The 19,167-nt window shown below is 36.7% G+C and overlaps 2 protein-coding genes across 2 annotated transcripts in view; both read right to left on the reverse strand.

The window, feature by feature from the left end:
* Window positions 1-19,167, reverse strand: part of RIDA (reactive intermediate imine deaminase A homolog) — a 959,578-nt gene that overhangs the window by 214,409 nt on the left and 726,002 nt on the right. The window lies entirely within an intron of this gene.
* Window positions 1-19,167, reverse strand: part of STK3 (serine/threonine kinase 3) — a 137,532-nt gene that overhangs the window by 32,737 nt on the left and 85,628 nt on the right. Inside the window, exon 10 of the mRNA XM_051610163.1 lies at window positions 14,621-14,796. Within this exon, the coding sequence (XP_051466123.1) occupies window positions 14,621-14,796 (176 nt within the window). The remainder of the gene's footprint in view (window positions 1-14,620; window positions 14,797-19,167) is intronic.

Consider the following 19,167-nt stretch of genomic DNA (forward strand, 5'->3'; position numbering starts at 1 on the left):
CCAAGACCAAAAACATTTACTCACTCAAGCAAAAATATTTCTTTTTCATCAGGAAAAACAGGCCCATTGAAGCATCTCAGGTCCCAGAAAACTGGCTTGAATACCTTCCTGAAGCCTACTAATTCACAATTCTCCCGTCTCCCAATACTACCTGGAATCTCAAGAAATAGATAGCCAACAAGTCTGATACTAGATAGATCAATTCCAAATATCACCATCTTTTCTGTAGAGCATCAAGATCTCATAACCTCTTGTTTATTCACACAAATTATTACCTTGGTATGTCTTCGGTGTTTCTGACATAAAGAGGCTTAAATTGTTCCTAATACTCTATTGCCACAGAGGAGCACAGGGTAGGAGGTATCTATTTTGTTGAACTGCAACTGCCCTTTGGGGTGCACCTGTATATTGGACACACCTGCCTGCTGAACTTCACCAGCTGTAAGACTTACACATTCAGCAGTTTATCTACTTGCCAATCATTGAGCTGTTGCAAAACATCAAGACAGCTCTGACGTGATCACAGTTCTGAGGACAGTTAGCCATCCAGCAAAAACCCAAGAAATGTATTCAGGCCACCCTGTACTGGAGCCCTTGTACTGCAGACAAGGCTTTCTTCTAGGAAGTCCTGAAGAAAGCTGCCGACTATAATGAGTAGGAATTTGGAAGCAGTATCTTGGTACATGCGGTATGGGGCAATTTGAGGACAATTCTGTAAAAAGAAATTAAAAAGCAGCTAGACTGATTAGACTCTCTGGCAAGTGTGAGCAGTAATGTAGAAACTCCGTGATCTTCACTGTAGGACAGATGGTATTTGTGCTTTAGATCACTGAGAGGGAACTAGACCTGGCACTCTTGCCAATAAAGCGAGCATCTGCAATGGTGCTTCTTGGTTCTGAGCACGACAGAAGTACTGTCAGGAAAAAAAATTATGAAGAGATGATAAAGACTAAGAAAACATACCCTTATGCCAAAGATGGAGATTAACATCTAGCTATAGAGGACTGCTGAAATCAGTCTTACGTGGTATGGTGGATTAATCTTGACTAACACCTAAGTGCCCACTCAGCTGCTAACCCACTCCCCCTCCTTAGCAGGACAGGGGAAGTAAAATAGGATGACAAAGCTCATGTCTCAAGATCAAGATGGGGGATTGCTTACCAGCTGCCATCATGGGCAAAACATTCTTGACATGGGGAAAATTTAATTTATTACCAATAAAAATAAATTTGGGTAGTAAGAAACATAAGAAAAACACTAAAGCAGCACATTGCCTCTGGTCTTTCCCAGGCTGAGCTTCACTCTTTCATTATAGAATCTTCTACCCACCACCACACTTCCCAAGCAACACAGAGGGAAAGAGTTATGGTCAGTCCATAACAGTTCCTTGCTCACTCCTTCCTCCTTATACTTTTCACAGAATCATAGAATAGCTTGGGTCAGAAGGGACCTTTAAAGACCATCCAGTCTAATCTCCTTGCCATGGCCAGGGACATCTTTCACTAGATCAGGCTGCTCAAAGCCCTATCCAACCTTGCCTTGAATACTTTCAATTACAGGGCATGCAGAACTTCTCTGGGCAACCTGTTGCAGTGTCTCACCAAACTTATAACAAAAAATTTTCTCCTTTATATCCAATCTATATGAACCTTCTTTCAGTTTAAAAGCATTGCCCCTTCTGTCACTATAGGCCCTGGTAAAAAAAGCTCTATCTTTCTTAGAAGCCCCCCACAGTAAGGTCTCCTCAGAACTTTTTCTTCTCCAGGCTAAACAATCCCAACTCTCTATGCCTTTCCTTACAGGAAAGGTGTTCTATCCCTCTGACAACTTTTGTGAACCCTTCTCTGGACCTGCTCTAACAGGTCTGTGTCTTTATTGTACTGACAACTCCAGAGCTGGATCCAGTACACCAGGTGGGGTCTTTCAAGAGCAGAGCAGAGGGGGAGCATCACCTCCCTCAACCTGCTGACCATGCTTCTTTTTATGCAGCCCAGGAAACAATGGCTTTTTGGGCTCCAAGTGCACATTCATAGAATCACAAAATGGTCCGAGTTGGAACGGACCTTTAAAGATCTAGTCCAACCTGCTTTTTAAAAAGCAATTTAAGGCTTGTTCCATTTCTCATTAAACCAAAAATAACTGATACTTGAACTCTCAAGTCTTACTTAATCATCTCCCAGTATGAATTGTAACACATCTACTGGGCAATTCTGTTATACATGCACTATTATTTGAAGGCTGGGACAGACAGACTCTCTGCCATAATGAGTGGTGCTCAAAGCCACCTGTGTCTTGTTCAGAGAAACAGCTCTGTGGGATCAGCTATTATTAATCCTGTTCCATGAGCAGGAAAAAGAGTAGGTCAATCTTCCTTGTTTTTTTCCCTTCCCTGTACCCTCCAGCCAGGCTCCCAGGAGTCTATCCCTCCTTTTTTTCCCCCCTATCAACATACTTATTCTAACAATTGAAGACAGTGCCATCTGGGTACCACTGGTTAACAACTCAGCATTCAAACTTCATCAGTTATGTGCAATGGAGAGCTGTTGTGCTTGTATGGAATAAACATTGCTTTTTTTCCCTTTTTCCTTTTTGAATGGGTATCAAATTCTATGCATAAACCCCTTCAAAATAATGTTAAGTCAAATACTTAAAAAACACTAGGGAAGAATACGCTTACAACTCCATAAGGAGCCTTAATTTGCCCTTCTATTATATTTAAACATTATAACACATTATTTACTTATAGGACTATGGGTTAAAACTCAGTTAAAGAATGGGTCAAACAATCACAAATGCACCATTTCATAATTTTTGAGGGTTTGATTTCACTATCTAAACAGTTTTTAATACTTTTTTTTTTACACTTAATAAGGTTAGTTGAGAATCATTCACAACCGTCACATCACTATTTTTCCCAGATAACCAATAAAATAAAGATCTCACATGAACATTATTCATATTTCAGCTTATTATTTGTTTATAAGAGGTGGAGGAAGGCTTTAAATCCAGGGGTCATTGTGGGCAAGTCTGAAGTAATGCTAACAGATTTGAAAAAGGGAAAAAAGCAGGTACAGTGTTCTTTCTTAGCTCCCACTGAGGAAGGCAGAGACTCTAGTACTGCTACATTTAAGGTGCTTTGCTGGGCTCCCCAGCTGCTCCTGGGTATCTGAGGGGCAGTTATGACTCCAGCTCCTCGTGCAATCTGTATTTGGCAAGAATGTACCTTCCTTTCAGACATGGATCACATCACAGTCGCTCTTCTCACTGCATACTAAAAAAATTGCACTAAATCGAAAATTGGATTGCACCTCTCTCTACTAAGCACATAATTTCTGTTGGCATACTATACTGTTGTCCACTTAGTGACAGTTTTGACAAGCAGCACAGTACACTTCAGACTCCAGGTGAAGTTCACTGGACTGGTTTTCAATTGAAAGTTGTAAAACAGTTTCTTGAATAGGCCATCTGCAAAATCCTCTCTCCCCCGTGTTACAATGGCAACTGCCAGCAGCAGAGACATTTCAGGCAGTAATTCACTGATCAAAACAGTCAGCCTATTTTTCAGGGAATGCATCTCAGCTCTGGAATTAATTTCTCCCTAAATCATGGTCAAACAGCTTGTGTTTGTTGATTTCCATAATATGGGATATGGAATAGCAGAACAAAACAATCATGGTGTTTGGTGATATGACAGTTTGAGGACCATACGATACGGTAGCTACCTTTCTTTGGAGGTGCTCTATTTTGGGAAGCTGCAGGAAGGTAGAGAAGATGAATAAAGGAAAGACTGAGTTGAAATCAAGCTGTATTAGTAAACAGCTGCATTAGGACTTAGGTAATATGTTTTCTAAAGTTTTCATGCTAATTCTAGGGTAGCAGAGGTATCTGCAAAGAAGGTAGGTGCAGGGAACACAGCTTGTTGTTGGAAGTGATACACCCCCTACACACACACACGACTGCTCAAACTCTGAAACTTGGTAGCATTGCACCCTCAGCAAGCTGCTGTTGCCATAGCAACAGTCCTTTAAAACATGGAAAACAGGTCAGGTAGTTTCAAACTAACCACTGTTTCCAATGTCGCTGTTTTCCCCTATAGTTTTGAATTAGCCCACCTCTGAGATGATCAGTGGGCTGTTGCCATGGAGTCATCAGCCAGAAGAGAGGAAAAAAAACAAGGCTCTTGAGTTTCACAGGCTACGGAGATGCCTAAGTAACACTGAGTCTGGCCTCCCTCCACCTACTGTTTCTTCTCCCAGATCCTTTAGAAATCCTCTTCAGAGGCACCAGCTCTTTTACATCTCTTTTTCCATCTTCGTAAATATCCTTTACTCCAAAAACTATTTGGGGCTTATGTTATAGAGGGTTTGGTTTTTTTTTGCTTTTGTGTTTTTTAACCAAAAGGGCAGAGCACAACTTGGGAGTTAAAACCTGTAACCACTGAGCTCAAGTGAAAGGTGCATTATTTGGTCATAACATCATTCCTTTAAAAGGCTTTATGTTTCAGCACCGTTGAAAACATGCAAGCAGTTGTTGCAGCACTTAATGTAGGAAAAAAAAAAACTATAAAACAGGCCTCTTTGAAACCCATGTCAAGGAAGTGAACCAGCTCAAGAGACAAAAAATGAAACAGCTGAGCATGTACACACTGAGCTGCATTACAACCAACACACTCCTACCAATTCCTCCTCTGTTCCTCTGAAGTAGCACTGTTGGTGGGCAGCCCACAGGTGCTCACATCTCAGCAAAACATTAGTCACAGACAAAATCCCAAAGGACAATGTCAGTTTCACTGTTTAATTTAATGTTTTCATTGCTTTAATTGAACCTATCTGAATGTAGACTTACTTACACCAGTCTCTACCTTGACTCAAGATTTTTTAAATTTGTTAATGGAAACTCTTAGAAAGATAGAAATAGCAATGAAATTTCTAACTTTGCAAAAGCAAAATAAAAAGCTCATTCCACCCTATACACAAATCACAAGCACCATGGAAATATCACATTTCTGTCTCTATGAACATTATCAGGATAATAGTTCTCATCTTGAGGTGACTATCCATCTCTGTAGAGTGCATGTTCTTCTTCTGTGTGGATGGCATTTAAACATGTGACTGTCATTAATGACAATCCTAATGTGACAATTCATTTCAACAAAAACTAAATTATCATTCTGTGAAGGTGATAATCCATCTGACACTGCAGAAAAAAAAAACAACCACAAATGTTTGCACTAGAAACATATGAAGAACTACCTTCAAAAAATACAGGCATCTCCAGGTTCCAGCAGGATCAATGACCAAGAAGCTCCCAGTAAGACAGTCTCTCTTCCATTCACACACTTCTTAAAGTAATTCCTTATACCAAAAAGGCCAGTGTTCAAAAAGAACATAAAATAAAATAATAAAAGATAAAGGAAAATAAAAGATAGTAAAAATGAACCATCCCAAAATTACTAAAAGAACTTTTTGGAGTAATGGCAAGGTCTGGTCTGTAAGTGTCTTCAAGTAACATTTTTTCCTCCATTCTTACTTGAAAGATGATTCAAATCTACAAAAACAACTAAATTTATTAGGTTGTAGTGACACCATGAGGGAAAAAAAATTAAACATGTTTTTAGAAAGCTCCACCTAATTCCCATCTCATACAAATTCATGCAGTCAAGGTTGCACAGTTCATCAAGTTCTTGCTTCTTAGCGGAAGTCTTAAACCTTGTCCATAAGCCTAGTCTGCTACAATGCAAAGTAAAATAAGTTAACTTCTAACAGTTTCAATTCTCACTATGGCACACTAAAAATTGTGAGGGGAAATGGAGTCAGGGATATGCAGTCAGGGTTCTCAATTAAGCAGCTTTTTGAAACAGCTATAACTATGCTACTGTACTTTTAGAGCTTTCCTACAGAGCAATTTTATCCTGATATGTCTTACTTATGTTAAGAAACTAAATTTTCTTACTAGTACTTTTAGATCTGTAAAACTCCTACTGTCAATACAAATGCAAATGTAAGCACTACCAACATCTCTAAATAGACACTAAATAAGCATTAATTCTTCAGATACATCTTTCCTAGGAACTAGGCATACTTGCCCTAAAAGAAGAAATCCTGAGAGAAACACTTAAAGCTGTGAAATTTCTAACCCTAAACCTAAGTGTAGTTTCACTTTTAGGCACACAAGGGAAAGTGGTTTCTTTAATAATCTAAACAGCTAAAGTTAACATTGCTGCCAGCAGGAGTTCTGCTGCTGACTTTAGCAAGTATGAGATTAACCCATATACAGAGAGTTTGTTAATAGCTGCAGCTTCATATATTGGGCTTCTGTTAAATTGCCAGAATCCTATCTGACAAGTTCTCATCTCCTATTTGAGTTCAGTTAAAATTAAGACTAAAAAAAAGTTAAAAAAGCTAAAGTGAAAAAAACCCAAAACATCCCATGTTCTTTACCAAGCCACATAATGAGGAAATACTCTTCAAAACTAAGGAGTTACAAAAACTAACTTAAAACAGATTTGCAAAATTCTAGTCACCCACTCTCCTGAGGCAAGTATTATTTTTACTTCTTTTCATTACCATTAATCATCATAGCAAAGCGTAGAACAGATTTTGTTTCTTGGTGGTAAACTTGCATGATACTGTCAGGGATTATTTTGATAATTCTGCTGAAACCCTGAAATTGAACACGCACCCTTTGGTGTCACAGCACTCAGTTTGGGGATCAGACATTACACACAAAGGTGTGGTACACTGTTTTGACATTAACAGTGATTCATGCAACATGGAAATGATTTGGATTAAATATCTCCCCCTCACTTTTTTTTTTTTTTGTGTAAGAGAAAACAGAATAGAGAGACCTGAAACTGAATTGGTTTGATGGACAAAAAAAGAATAGTTTAAAACTTGTCCAGCCAAAACTGGTTTTTCCAAGTATTTCAAAGCTCCTTCCAGCCTCTACACATTACTTAGTTATTACACAATGATCTCAAAGAGGTATTAGTACAGACAACTGGTTACTAAGGTAACAAGATGTGACTTTAAATCAGCCTCATTGCCCCAGCTCAGCTTCACTCACATCTCACCTTTCTTCTCTTTAAACTACATAGAAATTACAGACCTGCTGTATAACTGCATATATACTATAGAGCTACTCTTCAGTCTTTCCATTTGAGCTAATGAGAAAAAAAATAGAAAAGGTTAGACGACACAAGCATTTGAACTCTTTGGAGTGACGTAATATCATTCTTAACTCTATACCAAGACTTTGAAAGTTGGCTGAAAAATTAGTTTTAAAGCATCTTCACTAGAATATATTTCATAATTAAAAAACACATTGCACATCAAAACTATTTGACCTGATACAATAAACTTCTGGGAGAGAAAACACAGTTTAAGTTTTATTGACCAGATCTTGGCTGAAATTTTCCAGAGGGAGACTCATATTTGGAAATAACAGTTGACTGCTAATTGCAAAAATTGTCAAGGTTACCCAAGGTCTAGCTCCTCCAAAATCCTGACAGTTCTAATAAATAGTTTGAATATGTCACTGTTTTTGAAAGCTGGAACTTGTAAGACCTATGTGTTCTCAACATCCTTTATGATTACAAACATCAGCAATCAGCAGTAGCTTAAAAAACCACAGGAAATAAGGACATTGGAAACATTTACAGGAGGAGGTCACCTACAACAGTTCTCTGCTCCAAGTGGTATCAACTCCACTAAAAGTATTCCTGACATGTTTATCTAACCAGGTCTTCAACACTCACAATAATGGCAGACTCTGGAACCCTTTAAAGCAATCTGCTGTCGTACATTGTTATCCTATTAGATGTTCTTCTTACTATCTTAACTTCAAATTAATTGCTGCCACTCAAGCCTGAGTTCCTGTCTTTATCTTCAGAGGGCATGACAACGATAAGTAAAAATCTCTAATTCTGTTTTACACATGTAGGAATGCAAAAAGCTTTTTGGACCAGAAGGGTATTTTCTGTGCTCTTTTAGGATACAAAATTGATATAATCTTTGTGAGATGGCACAATTCCTGTTCCAAAACCTGCAAAAGTACAGCACTGGCACTTCAGCATGAGTGACTCAGTGATTAGAGTAACAGCTTTAAAATAACTTTATGACTTAAGATAAACAAAAAGGATTAATTCTGTTTACAGCCTAAACAATTTAGTCATATATAAAACCAAGTTACTAGGCTTGATTTTCAACTATTTACTTCTGTTATAATAGGGAAAGGAACATATTCAAACAGAAAGGATCCTATATTCAATAGCAGTTGGAGATACAGTTTGCTCTAGTAGTGTATTTCCCTACTCTGCAAGAAAAACAACTCTTCTTTTGTAGTCAGAATATACAAACAGGATTTACTTAAATCACTCAGTATCCGACATGCAGAGTTTAAAAAAAAAAAACAACAACCAACTACAACAAAAAAGGGTAACAGGTTGTTCCATTCTCTTTGCCTAATGGAAAAAAACCCAACAACCACCAATGTCAGGCTAATACAACCTCCCCTACTGACAGCCTGAACATTGCACAATAAGCCCAACACACATAACCTGCAAACCATCCTAATATGAATCTCTCTCTCCTTGAACTACCTCCACACCTTTCATATTTTTTTAATAACCACTCAACACGCAAGAAACTTCTGTACCAGCCACCTATTAAAAGAGGCACAGAAAACCCCCACTGCCAAGGTTCACATTGTCCTCACAAAATGAACTAGATAAAACACATTATATTCATTATATTGATTTTGCAGTGTCTCCTGCACTAAAATAAAGGAAACACTGTATGCAGACTATCAACACCAATAATACTTCTCTTTATCATGCATACAGTCCATGCAAACCCAGAAACCTAAGTTTTATACTTGCTTAGTTAAGAAAACATTCTTCCTGTCAGCATCTGGAAATGCTTCATGATATTCAAGCAACTAATTAGAAACAAAGAAAAATGAATACATATTAATAATTCACTTGAAATTTTTAGATGACTTAGAGGAGAATTTGAAACAGTTGAAAATAGATTAAGTACATTCATTCCCATTAATAAGAAAGAAGACTGTACCAAACAAACTCTTCTGCTGCTTAAATAAAATCAGAGTAAACCCTGCCAAGGTTTTGGACAAAGAAGTATTTCCAATGAAACTAACTCAGCCTAGCTTTATCACTGAAGTTTTAATTAAATTCTATATGGTCTTCCATAATTTTACAGTATTTACTTTCTTACCAAAAAGTCATAATATACATTTCTAAATGTCAACTAAAGTGCTTAGTATCTGTAATACTATTATTTCAGAATTATTGTATTCTATATTATATCTGTTCTGGTTGAAACCCATAGCAATATTCTGCCTGGAGTAACAGATGGCTTTTAATATTTTTGTTGCTATTCCAGAATCTTTAAGTCACCCAAAATGCATCTACTTAAACATGATACCGCAGTTACTGCAAAACATGTTCTACATGTTCACTGTTTAATATTGAACAATCTGGATACCATTCCTGTTTGGAAATAAATCTACTAAAGACAGAAATCATTACCCTAGCATTGCTATAATAAATAGATTTGCCTTTTTACATTTTATCGTCTCATAACAAAAAGTAAATTACTCTTTTAAAATGACATAATACAGTAGATCAGTGCCAATGAAGTTTAGCAAACTCATTCTGAGTGAAGTTAATTCACAGGTTATAAATAATTAAATACCACTTAACTGCAGTTCATATAAATCCTTTGTTAACATCACGTCACGCACTAATGTTAGCACACATTATAAAGGGGCAGAAGAATTTACAGAACAATTTTATATCATAATGAGATGTAAAATCTCATGACACAGTAAAAATATAAGCAGCAGGTTATTTATCAGCATGTACACATAGCACTTCTCCCCACATTAAAAATTTCAAGCACTTCTTATTAAAAGTTAGCTTTTTTGGTAAAAATCGTCTTCTATAATGCCAACAAAATGTGATAAATATTACACAAAATAACACAAAATCTTCAACTATACAACAGAAAAAAGAAATTTGATCAAGCTGCTTCAACACCACCTTGCAGTTATATTGCTCATTTAATACACAGCTCTCCCCAGCATGTACATATCTCATGGAAAACATTCCGTATGGAAAGAACAAAGCCATCATAATACCAACATGGTGATACGAATATATAGTATCTATAAAAAAAGAACTGGTCACTTAAATGCTGGAACACATCATTTGCTCTAATTCAGCACTTTGATCCTAACTGCTGACTTGTCAGCTAAGACTAAAAGTTGGCCCTTCAAACAGCTTAAGCCTCATTATGAAAAGCTGCTTATACCATGCACCATGAACATCGCTACGAGTTTCACATTGATACACTACACAGCTTTACCACAACATTAGACACGATGCCGCTTTTTCTCACAATTAATAGTATCTTGTTGATTAGACTAATGGGCATGAAGGTTTGCTGTGAACAGAACATCACTTACATCCCAAGTCAGACTGACAGAATTAGGATTAAAAATATTGCTTTCATTTTGCCACCTGCTGCATGACCCTGAAAACCAATGAAAATGTGTCCGATAGCATTCATTGAAAATTAAAATCCCTGATGATTCTTGAGTGTGAAATATACAGTTGAATATAAAAGCCGAAGTTTGAATAAACACTAGTTGTTTTTTGCAAGATTCATATACAATCAGAGCTTCAACACTTCCACTTCAAAGGCTGAAGTGAAACAAACCAAAACATTTACAAGTACTTCCCCAGAAAGACATTTCCCTAAGATTCGCAGACGTAAAAGACTCATAGTTTTTCTTTTCAGAATTTATCATGAGACAACAAAAATAGACAATATAGTAACTGAAAGCAAAGATCAAAAAAAAGCAAACACATGGATTCCTAGTAACAGAAAAGACAATGTTCAAAAATGTTTGGGGTTGGTTGTTTGTTGGGTTTTTGGTTTTTTTTAATCAAGAAATTTTGTATAAAGCACTCAAACACCTCTTATGCATGAAAAACAGCACTTTAGTCCTGTCCCACACCACGGGGCACATTTTTATTAATGTAATATTCACAGTGACTACACAGTACCAGAATTGAGTCTAGTTAAAAGTTACTTGCGGTATACTTGAGTCAACACAATACAAAACCTGAAGGTCTGCAGTGGCAGTTTTTTCTCACTAATTCATAGAACATTACATTCATGACCAGCACAGACCTATCTCAGAGCTGAAGCCTGCAGGACCAACACTCAAAGATGGATCTCAAATTCCCATATGGCATTAGAGAAAAATAAATAAGATCAGCTTTTGAATTTCAAAACAGATGTACATCAACACTGAAAAACAAAGCATAAATATGTACTTATAGAAGAAAAAACACTGCTAAATTACTTTTTTTAAAGCCCAAATTGATGACCAAAGCATCTTATTTTCTTGGAAAAGTCTTTTCATTGGCAAGGAGTTTTTAAAACATTTAGCTCAGGGCAGAAAAATATGCCCATACAAAAGCTTTCTAACAAGACCTAGTGCTAAATTATTTTTTTAATATAAATTCATTATTTTATACATTTATTTATCTACCTTATGAGAAAAGTTTCCTGTGTCATTTCTTTACACTATCTAAGAACATCAGCAAGTTTGTAGACTGCATTACAAGTATTTGCAAATTTAAAACAAATAACTATGTGTTTTTTAAATGAACAGTAAAATATTCTAGGAATAGGATAAAATAACACTGCAAACTAAAGCAAATATGGCCACAAGAATTAGCTCCCAATTCTGCAGGTCTCACCCTACACACAGAATTAAGCAAATTGATTAATTGCAGGGATTTATAAGGATTGATTTTTCTTCCTTTTCTCTTCCCCCCACTTTAACAGCATTTCAGTTCCTCTCACACTACCCTATGAAACTTCTAAGTCTTTCCATTTGATACACTTGAGTATCGATTCTTAGCATGGCACTGTTGTTCTTCCCTGGCTCACAAAAAATCACTTACTGACTGCCAGCACTGGTGTGCTATATACAGCTTGCAAAGGCATATGGGGAAGTAAGAGTAATGGTCTCATTCAGCAAATTAGTTTGGTGACCTCCAACTTAGGAGCACCCCTCTACTACATAGTAAGTTGGAGTACTACTAGAATATACTGGCATTGAGTTAGATTTTGATAATTTATGTCTTAGTTTTAGTGTATCAATCTCTTCTTTAAATTATGTCAGCATTTACTGTTAGGATCCCTTTTCAGATCTCATTAAGGCTAATTCCAAACAAAAGAGAATAGAACTATTTAGTCCAGAAATTTCCATTATCTTTAGTGAATCATTTAAAGATTTCATGCCAGCAACTGAAAACATTCGTGTTCATCTGACAAAGAGCAGACAATACATTATGCATGCTGCCCACTGATTTATCCCTTCAGAAAGGATAACTCTCTTGCAAGCCATTTACCAATACTGCCACTTGCTGTCTAAAATTTAAATATAAGTGCTTCTAGAATATATAAATACCTAATAATTGCCGCCTATGGTTCAAACCAGCAGGCTGTTAAAACCAATATACTGTGTGACATCAGCTGGTACCAGATGCTTCAGAGAAAGGTGTTCTTGAGTGGACTAATCTGAAGCAATACATCCATTATTGAAGGGTCTTCCTAAATTCTTTCTTGGGCTGGCCTATCTACAGAATTATTTGGCTTTCATCGTACTTAAAACAAAATCCCATTTCACCCACTCCTGGCACCTAACTACATACATTGCTCATGCAAACAGGTATTTGCTTTTTTTAAAATCCAATTTAGTCTTCCATTAGAATAATTCCGTAGCAACAAGTCTTACACCACTGCCTTTTCAGGAAGACAAGGACAAACAGCACAGCACGTAACTTTCACAAGTCACTGGAGCAGGTTGCCCAACCAAGCATGAATGCCCCATCACTGGAAGGGTTCAAGGTCAGACTGGACAGAACTTTGAGCAACTAGCGAAAGGTGCCCCTGCCCTGGCAGGGGATTTGGACTAGGATGTCTTTGAACATCCCTTCCAACCCAAACCATTCTGTGATTCTAAAGTCTTTGACTTGCCAGTCTAAGACCACCAGCAAGGTTGGCCTACAACAGAGAGAGCAGCTAGTTTGGGAAGATCAGATCTCCTCAGGTTTGGTTCTAGGACAAATTCCTATTTCAAGAAGGCAACTTCAAAAGTGCAAGCAATGTCAACAAGTTCCACAGGATTATCCATCTGCTAATTATCCAAGAATAAGCACTTACAAAAATCAGGATTTTAGTGTTTACAAGAATAATTTTTGCTTGCATTTCTCAACAAGTAATGGAAAAGATAGAATTAGTTTTATTTTTTTCTAATTTTATTGCTACTATAATAACCCTGCCTAAATAAAAACTAGTTATTTTTCAGTGAATAATGCAAATAATAATTATTCTTTGAGCAACCTGGTCTAGTGAAAGGTGACTCTGCTAATGACGGGGCATTGGAACTAGATGATTTTTAACATCACTTCCAACACAAACCATTCTATAGTTCTATTTTGTTAGTTGATTATCATGATGATCACTATTGCATTTTATGGTTAAAATAAATAAATAAAAAAAATCCCACCCAAACCAAAATCCAACTTAATCAAAACTCTCCAGGAGCAACAGCTTGTACTGTGCTATTTAACTGGCTTTATTCCAGTAGCTTAAATTTAAGTGTCAGCTTTATGTAGAAATGCAGTAAATTAAAACTGTCAAAAAAATTTCCACACCTACAGCTGTCACCTCAAATTAAACACAACATTTTTCTCCAAATCCCAAGTGTACTTTCAAAGAGGTGTCATGTGATCGTATTTAGCTACTGCAATGCAGTCAAGAAGTCATCTGATCTACAACAGATAAACTATTATTTCATTCAAACATGTTAAAAATTAATAAAGGTGAAATCCAGGTGTACTTATCTATGAGTCTCTAAATAGTAACTATTTATTTCACTTTAAGAGCAACCTATAACTTAGGAACATTTTCTTTTTGACTCTTACGATTTGCAACAGAGGCAAAAAGAAATAAACTCCACATATTTTGAAGAGGGAAAAACCTCACCCTGAAATAGACAGACTGGTGTTAGGTAGAATAACTATTTGGAGAAAAATAGGTGTTATGGAATAGTACCAACAAACTGGCTTGTGCAAAACAGTAGGTGATCTTAGCTATCTCCACGGAGATAGATTAAATGGCTCCAATCCAGTTTAAAATGCTTCTTGTTTTGCTGAGATACTCAGAAAACACGACAAAAGTATTCCATGTCTGTAGCAATTTATTTTTTTAATATAACTTGGTCAAATTTTAAGGTTGTCATAACACACAAATTGCAAACAATCAAAAATACTTAAAAACAAGTAATTACAAAGAAGTATATTCATAATGTCCCATAGAACTCCTCTTTAAGAAGGTCCTGCATTAAGTAAATGTACATTTAAACAACCAGAATAGGCACTAGATTGGATAATTGGATGGTGTTCTTGAAAGTCTGCTTATTTTACTTGTATTAGCATAGTTATAGAAAGGGATTAACTACTTTTGGCACTTAAGAAATAAACAGCATGCAAGGAAGTAAACAATAAAATTGTACTTACGAAATCAAAGTCTCCATCTTGAGGGACTTTCCAGTTATCAGGGAAAACGTTTTTGGATATGTGGTAAGGTTCGTGCATGTTCTGGTTACAGTTTTCCGGGCTTTTATTCTTGGAATCTTGTTTATCAAAGTAGTCCATGAAAGAAGGTCTTTGAACTTGTGGGGAAGTAGCGTTTCCTTAGTTGAAATTTAAAAAAAAAAAAAAAAAAAAAAAAAGAAGTTAAAACTATTTAAACTTTAAAGATTTATTGCGCTATGAGATAAACTTCATGTATTAATTGTCTTGGATTTTACAGAAACTAATATAGTCATCTGTGTCTGGGGCAAGCCTCCATTTGTCCCTTGAGGATCTTTGGCATAGAAGTTCATAGCCGAAGAATGGTATTTTTGTAGCAAGACACAATGTGGAGAAATGTTCAAGATATTTTAGAGTTGCACACACAAATCATATTAGAAATTACTTCATGTGATATCTATTTGTTGTTATAGAGACCGAATAACACAAGGTGCTAAGCATCCGTTTCAATGCTGAATGCTTCTAACTTCAAGGCCTGGTCCCCAGACACTTGTAGAAAACAGAGCTCCATCAGTTCCACCATAGGTGTGATTTAAAAATTATTTAGAAAAAGAACTTGCAAAAAACCAACCACACAAACTGTGTCTAGACACTGCTTAATTAAATTCATTGCCAACGAAGATTCTCGGCAAACTATGGGATCACACTCTACAGATGGCTGCAAAGCACCCTCTCTCTCCATGCTGTGGAAAACCTGGGGGATGTTTGTCATCACCTACACAGTAACAAAAGCTTTACGAAAGCAGACAGAGATCCGCATGAACTCCCATTCTATTATCCTTTTCATGAACCATCTACAACCCTAAATGACTGAAACTGGCTTTCATTTGTGGAATTTCAAAGTAGTTCATTACTAAATATAACAATAAATAAAATATAAGACATGCTTAGGTAGTTCTGCATGACTGTCATGTCAGAAACCATATTCTGCATAGCATTGACTCATGAAACATGTCCCTGCTTGCAGTGAAAACATTCTGTACAGAGAAATACGAATTTCCACAAGTAAAATATGAAACAGGATGAGAAATACAAATAGCCAGGCAAAACCAAAACCAAAACAAACAAACAAAAAAACAATCCACACGTAGAACTATGCTTTTTAATTACAAGCAAAATAAAATCATTAGAAATTTTTATTTTAACTACTTGTTTTAAGAAGTGAAAAGGAAAACCACTGTTGAGCTTGTGTTTAACATAATTATTGGGACTTGCTGGTCTTCCTATCAGTGTTTAAATTTGTTTCTATTCATTCACTAATTGATTTAGTAAGTGTTTTTTTGTTCCACTCTTTCACCTCTTACCTCACCATCTCCTTCTATTGTAACCCACTCCCCCTCTTTCAATATTTAATTAACGTTGCATGGTTAAACACTTTTTTTTGCACTTTTTCATGAACGCGTATTTTTGTACTGCCATCTTTCCTGGCTTATTGACTGGTGCTTTTCTTTCTGCTTTTTCTGTATCATTCTGTTCTAGTAAGATTTCTTAGGGCTTTCTGAAGGTCGTATTCTATAGTATTGCTTATGCTCCAAGTTTTAATGCACTTGACTCCAGCTGCCTCTCTTCATCTCCACGAAGACTCACGTCTGCCATGTTTCCATACAGACCCCGTATACATTAGCCTGTTTTACTCTCAGTTGTTGCCATCTTATTTTCTAATATTCTTTTCTAATCCCAGATCACAGTTCCCGCAACTGATAGTATTGTAATTAAGCAGAACTACAACCACACAAAAGCATTTGGTGATCTAAATTCCAGGTTGGACTTAGCAGACCAGAATCTCCTAAGTCTATGCTCACTGAACTTAGGACCACTTGAATGAGGCTTCTTGATCTCGAGTCTGGGAATGAGGAAGGGCAAACAGCAGGGATGTCAAATAACTACAAAAATGAGCACCAAAAAGCAAAAAAATGGAGGAACCTAAAATTTAGCAAAACATAAATTTAGAAGACATCCAAGAAAAGGTAGTAACATTAAGGGGATGGAATTAAAAACAGAAATACAATTAATTTTATTCATACACACTTTTTATTACTTGCTGATTGCTGCCCAAAAACCCTGAAACAATTTAGGTCAAAAAGACGTGACACCACATTGCTGGCCTTTCACAACCAATTTCTTTTCTTCTGCTGAAAGAAGAAAAAGCTGTACTTATGTTTCATTTTGAGACACACATATAAACAAGAAGATTACCAGTGTCTCTGTTAGAAACTTTAAAGCACCAAAATACTGGCCCATTACAGGTAAGATAGTATCCCTCCTCTCATGTAACAGAAAATACTGAAAATTTTCCAAGCACTGCTCTTGAGTTTTAGAGCTATTTATAAATATCTTCCTTATATATGTAATAGAAGACTATATATGTAAAACAAACCAACTCCTCCAAATTCCTTGGTATCAAATGCCTACTAAGGAAAGTGAGTCAACAGGACTGAAATCACTCCATAATGATCAAATCACATTTATTTTACACTTTGAGGTCTTTTTAAAATCCCATTTAGAATACAGTTAGTTAACCCATGTACAAGAACGAGAGTTGCTTTCCTTCAATGCAAATACAAAAACTCTCCCAGAAAACTAGAAAAACTATGCCTGCATAGGCCCATGGAATGATGGACGTACAGTTCGGCCAAGTGGTCTCTAACCTGGTCCTCCTCTACTGAGGGAAATTCTTCCTCTCCACAGACCTTTCGCCTTGCCTCCAGGGTCTGGGATTCATGAGGGGACAGCTTTAGCAGTAAAGACTGAAACAAAGAAGGCATTCAGTAACTCCACTTTCTCTATGTCTTCCACTACTAGGGTGCCCAACTCATTCATGTGTTTCCTGCACAAAACATTGCCTTGTCGTGATGAGATCTGTAAAACTGGTTTCATAACTTTTGTTCTATTTTTTCACTTTTTGGAGAAAAGGAAAAAATATTCAATGACAATACTATTATAAACACATTAGTTCATTCCAGCTGAGTTACACTTCATTTCTGCTTTCAACAAAACAAAGAAAACCAAGAAAAAGTTAAGGTAGCTCTTGAAGCAGAATTGCTGTGATGCTTTAAAAAAAATAAAATTCCCATTTGTAAGAGATACTACTAGTAGTGGCTTTATTACCAATCACAGGAGAGGGCTAGAGAACTGGAATAAGCTTGGAAACACTATCATCACCTTCTATATATACAGGAGTGCAGCACTAGTTCACCAGCATATGGCATCAAGCAAACCACCTTAACATGGGCACAGTAAACATGCTTTAACAAAACTGCATCAATCAACACTCAGGCTACAGCAACACTGAAATCAGCTGATAATTAAGCTTTCTTGCTGAATTCCTACAGGACCTGAGCCAATGGTTGTTATAAAACATAACCCAATAGCTTTTGTTTTCAGTTGTAAAAAACAGCTGTGGGACTTAGGCCTTTCTAAGAGTTATGAAGCATCACTCCACAGCTACACAAGCATCCATTTCCTATCACAGAGGAGACTGACTTACAGTATGGCACAATCTCTTATATTGTATGGACTAAACAAAATCAACTCTTAAAGTTCTCCTTTCAAAGTGTAGGTTCTACAGTGTGGTGCATGTCCTACTGTAATCAAAGATCCCATAATACAACACACAAAAGTTCCACAAATAAGTGCTGGAATCAAACCTACCACCTGCCAGTTGAATGAAACCACCACTTGCCATCAAGCTACCTCCAGTTTGTTCCTTTGCTGGAGTTAAAGGTCTCAAGACAGTCACCTATGGGGGAGACTGCTGTTCTAGATTATATTCTTTTTATTAACAAGAAGGAAGAATGTGTTTAAGAATTATACTGACTAAACATAAGACACTTCATGTCTTACATGGCAAAAAGTACTAAAATAAAAACCTGATCACTTTTCTGCATGCTGTATGTCAAATGCCACCTTATTAGTTCACTGTCCTCTTCTTTTAACATATTCATTACCAACCATGAACTATCAAAGCCTTCAGTTCTGGAGTCTTGAAGCAACACAGAAACCCAGAGTAAGCCCAAACAGTAAGAAGAGGCAACTTGTTTGCCATCCCCAAAGCAGATGGCAAAGACAAATTTAACAGGGAAAAAAAAGAAGCAGCAGGGAGGGAAGTTAATAAAAAAGAGAAAGGAGAACAATCAGAAGTATTCTTGGGGCACCAGAAAGCCCTAACATTAAGCCTTGCCAAAAAGCCAAAGGGATTGCAGGGAAGCTGGTCCGAACACTGGTCTCTGAGATACTGAACTGAAATATGAAAAAGCTCCTCTGTGAAAGTAAGTACAATCCAGGCAGCTGAAAAAAGTAGTGCAACCTTCCATCAATCCTTCTCTTTCTTTCACTCCAAATTACACCTCCTGAAGTTAAGCTCTGTTTTCCCATCTCTCTGTATTCCGCATTGTCTTCCTTCCTTCTAGGTACACACCGCATAGTCTCTGCTCAGAGCGTGCACCAGCAAACTAAGCAAGAACGCGTAACTG

The sequence above is a fragment of the Apus apus genome, chromosome 2 (assembly GCF_020740795.1).
Source record: "Apus apus isolate bApuApu2 chromosome 2, bApuApu2.pri.cur, whole genome shotgun sequence".
NCBI classification, from domain to species: domain Eukaryota; kingdom Metazoa; phylum Chordata; class Aves; order Apodiformes; family Apodidae; genus Apus; species Apus apus.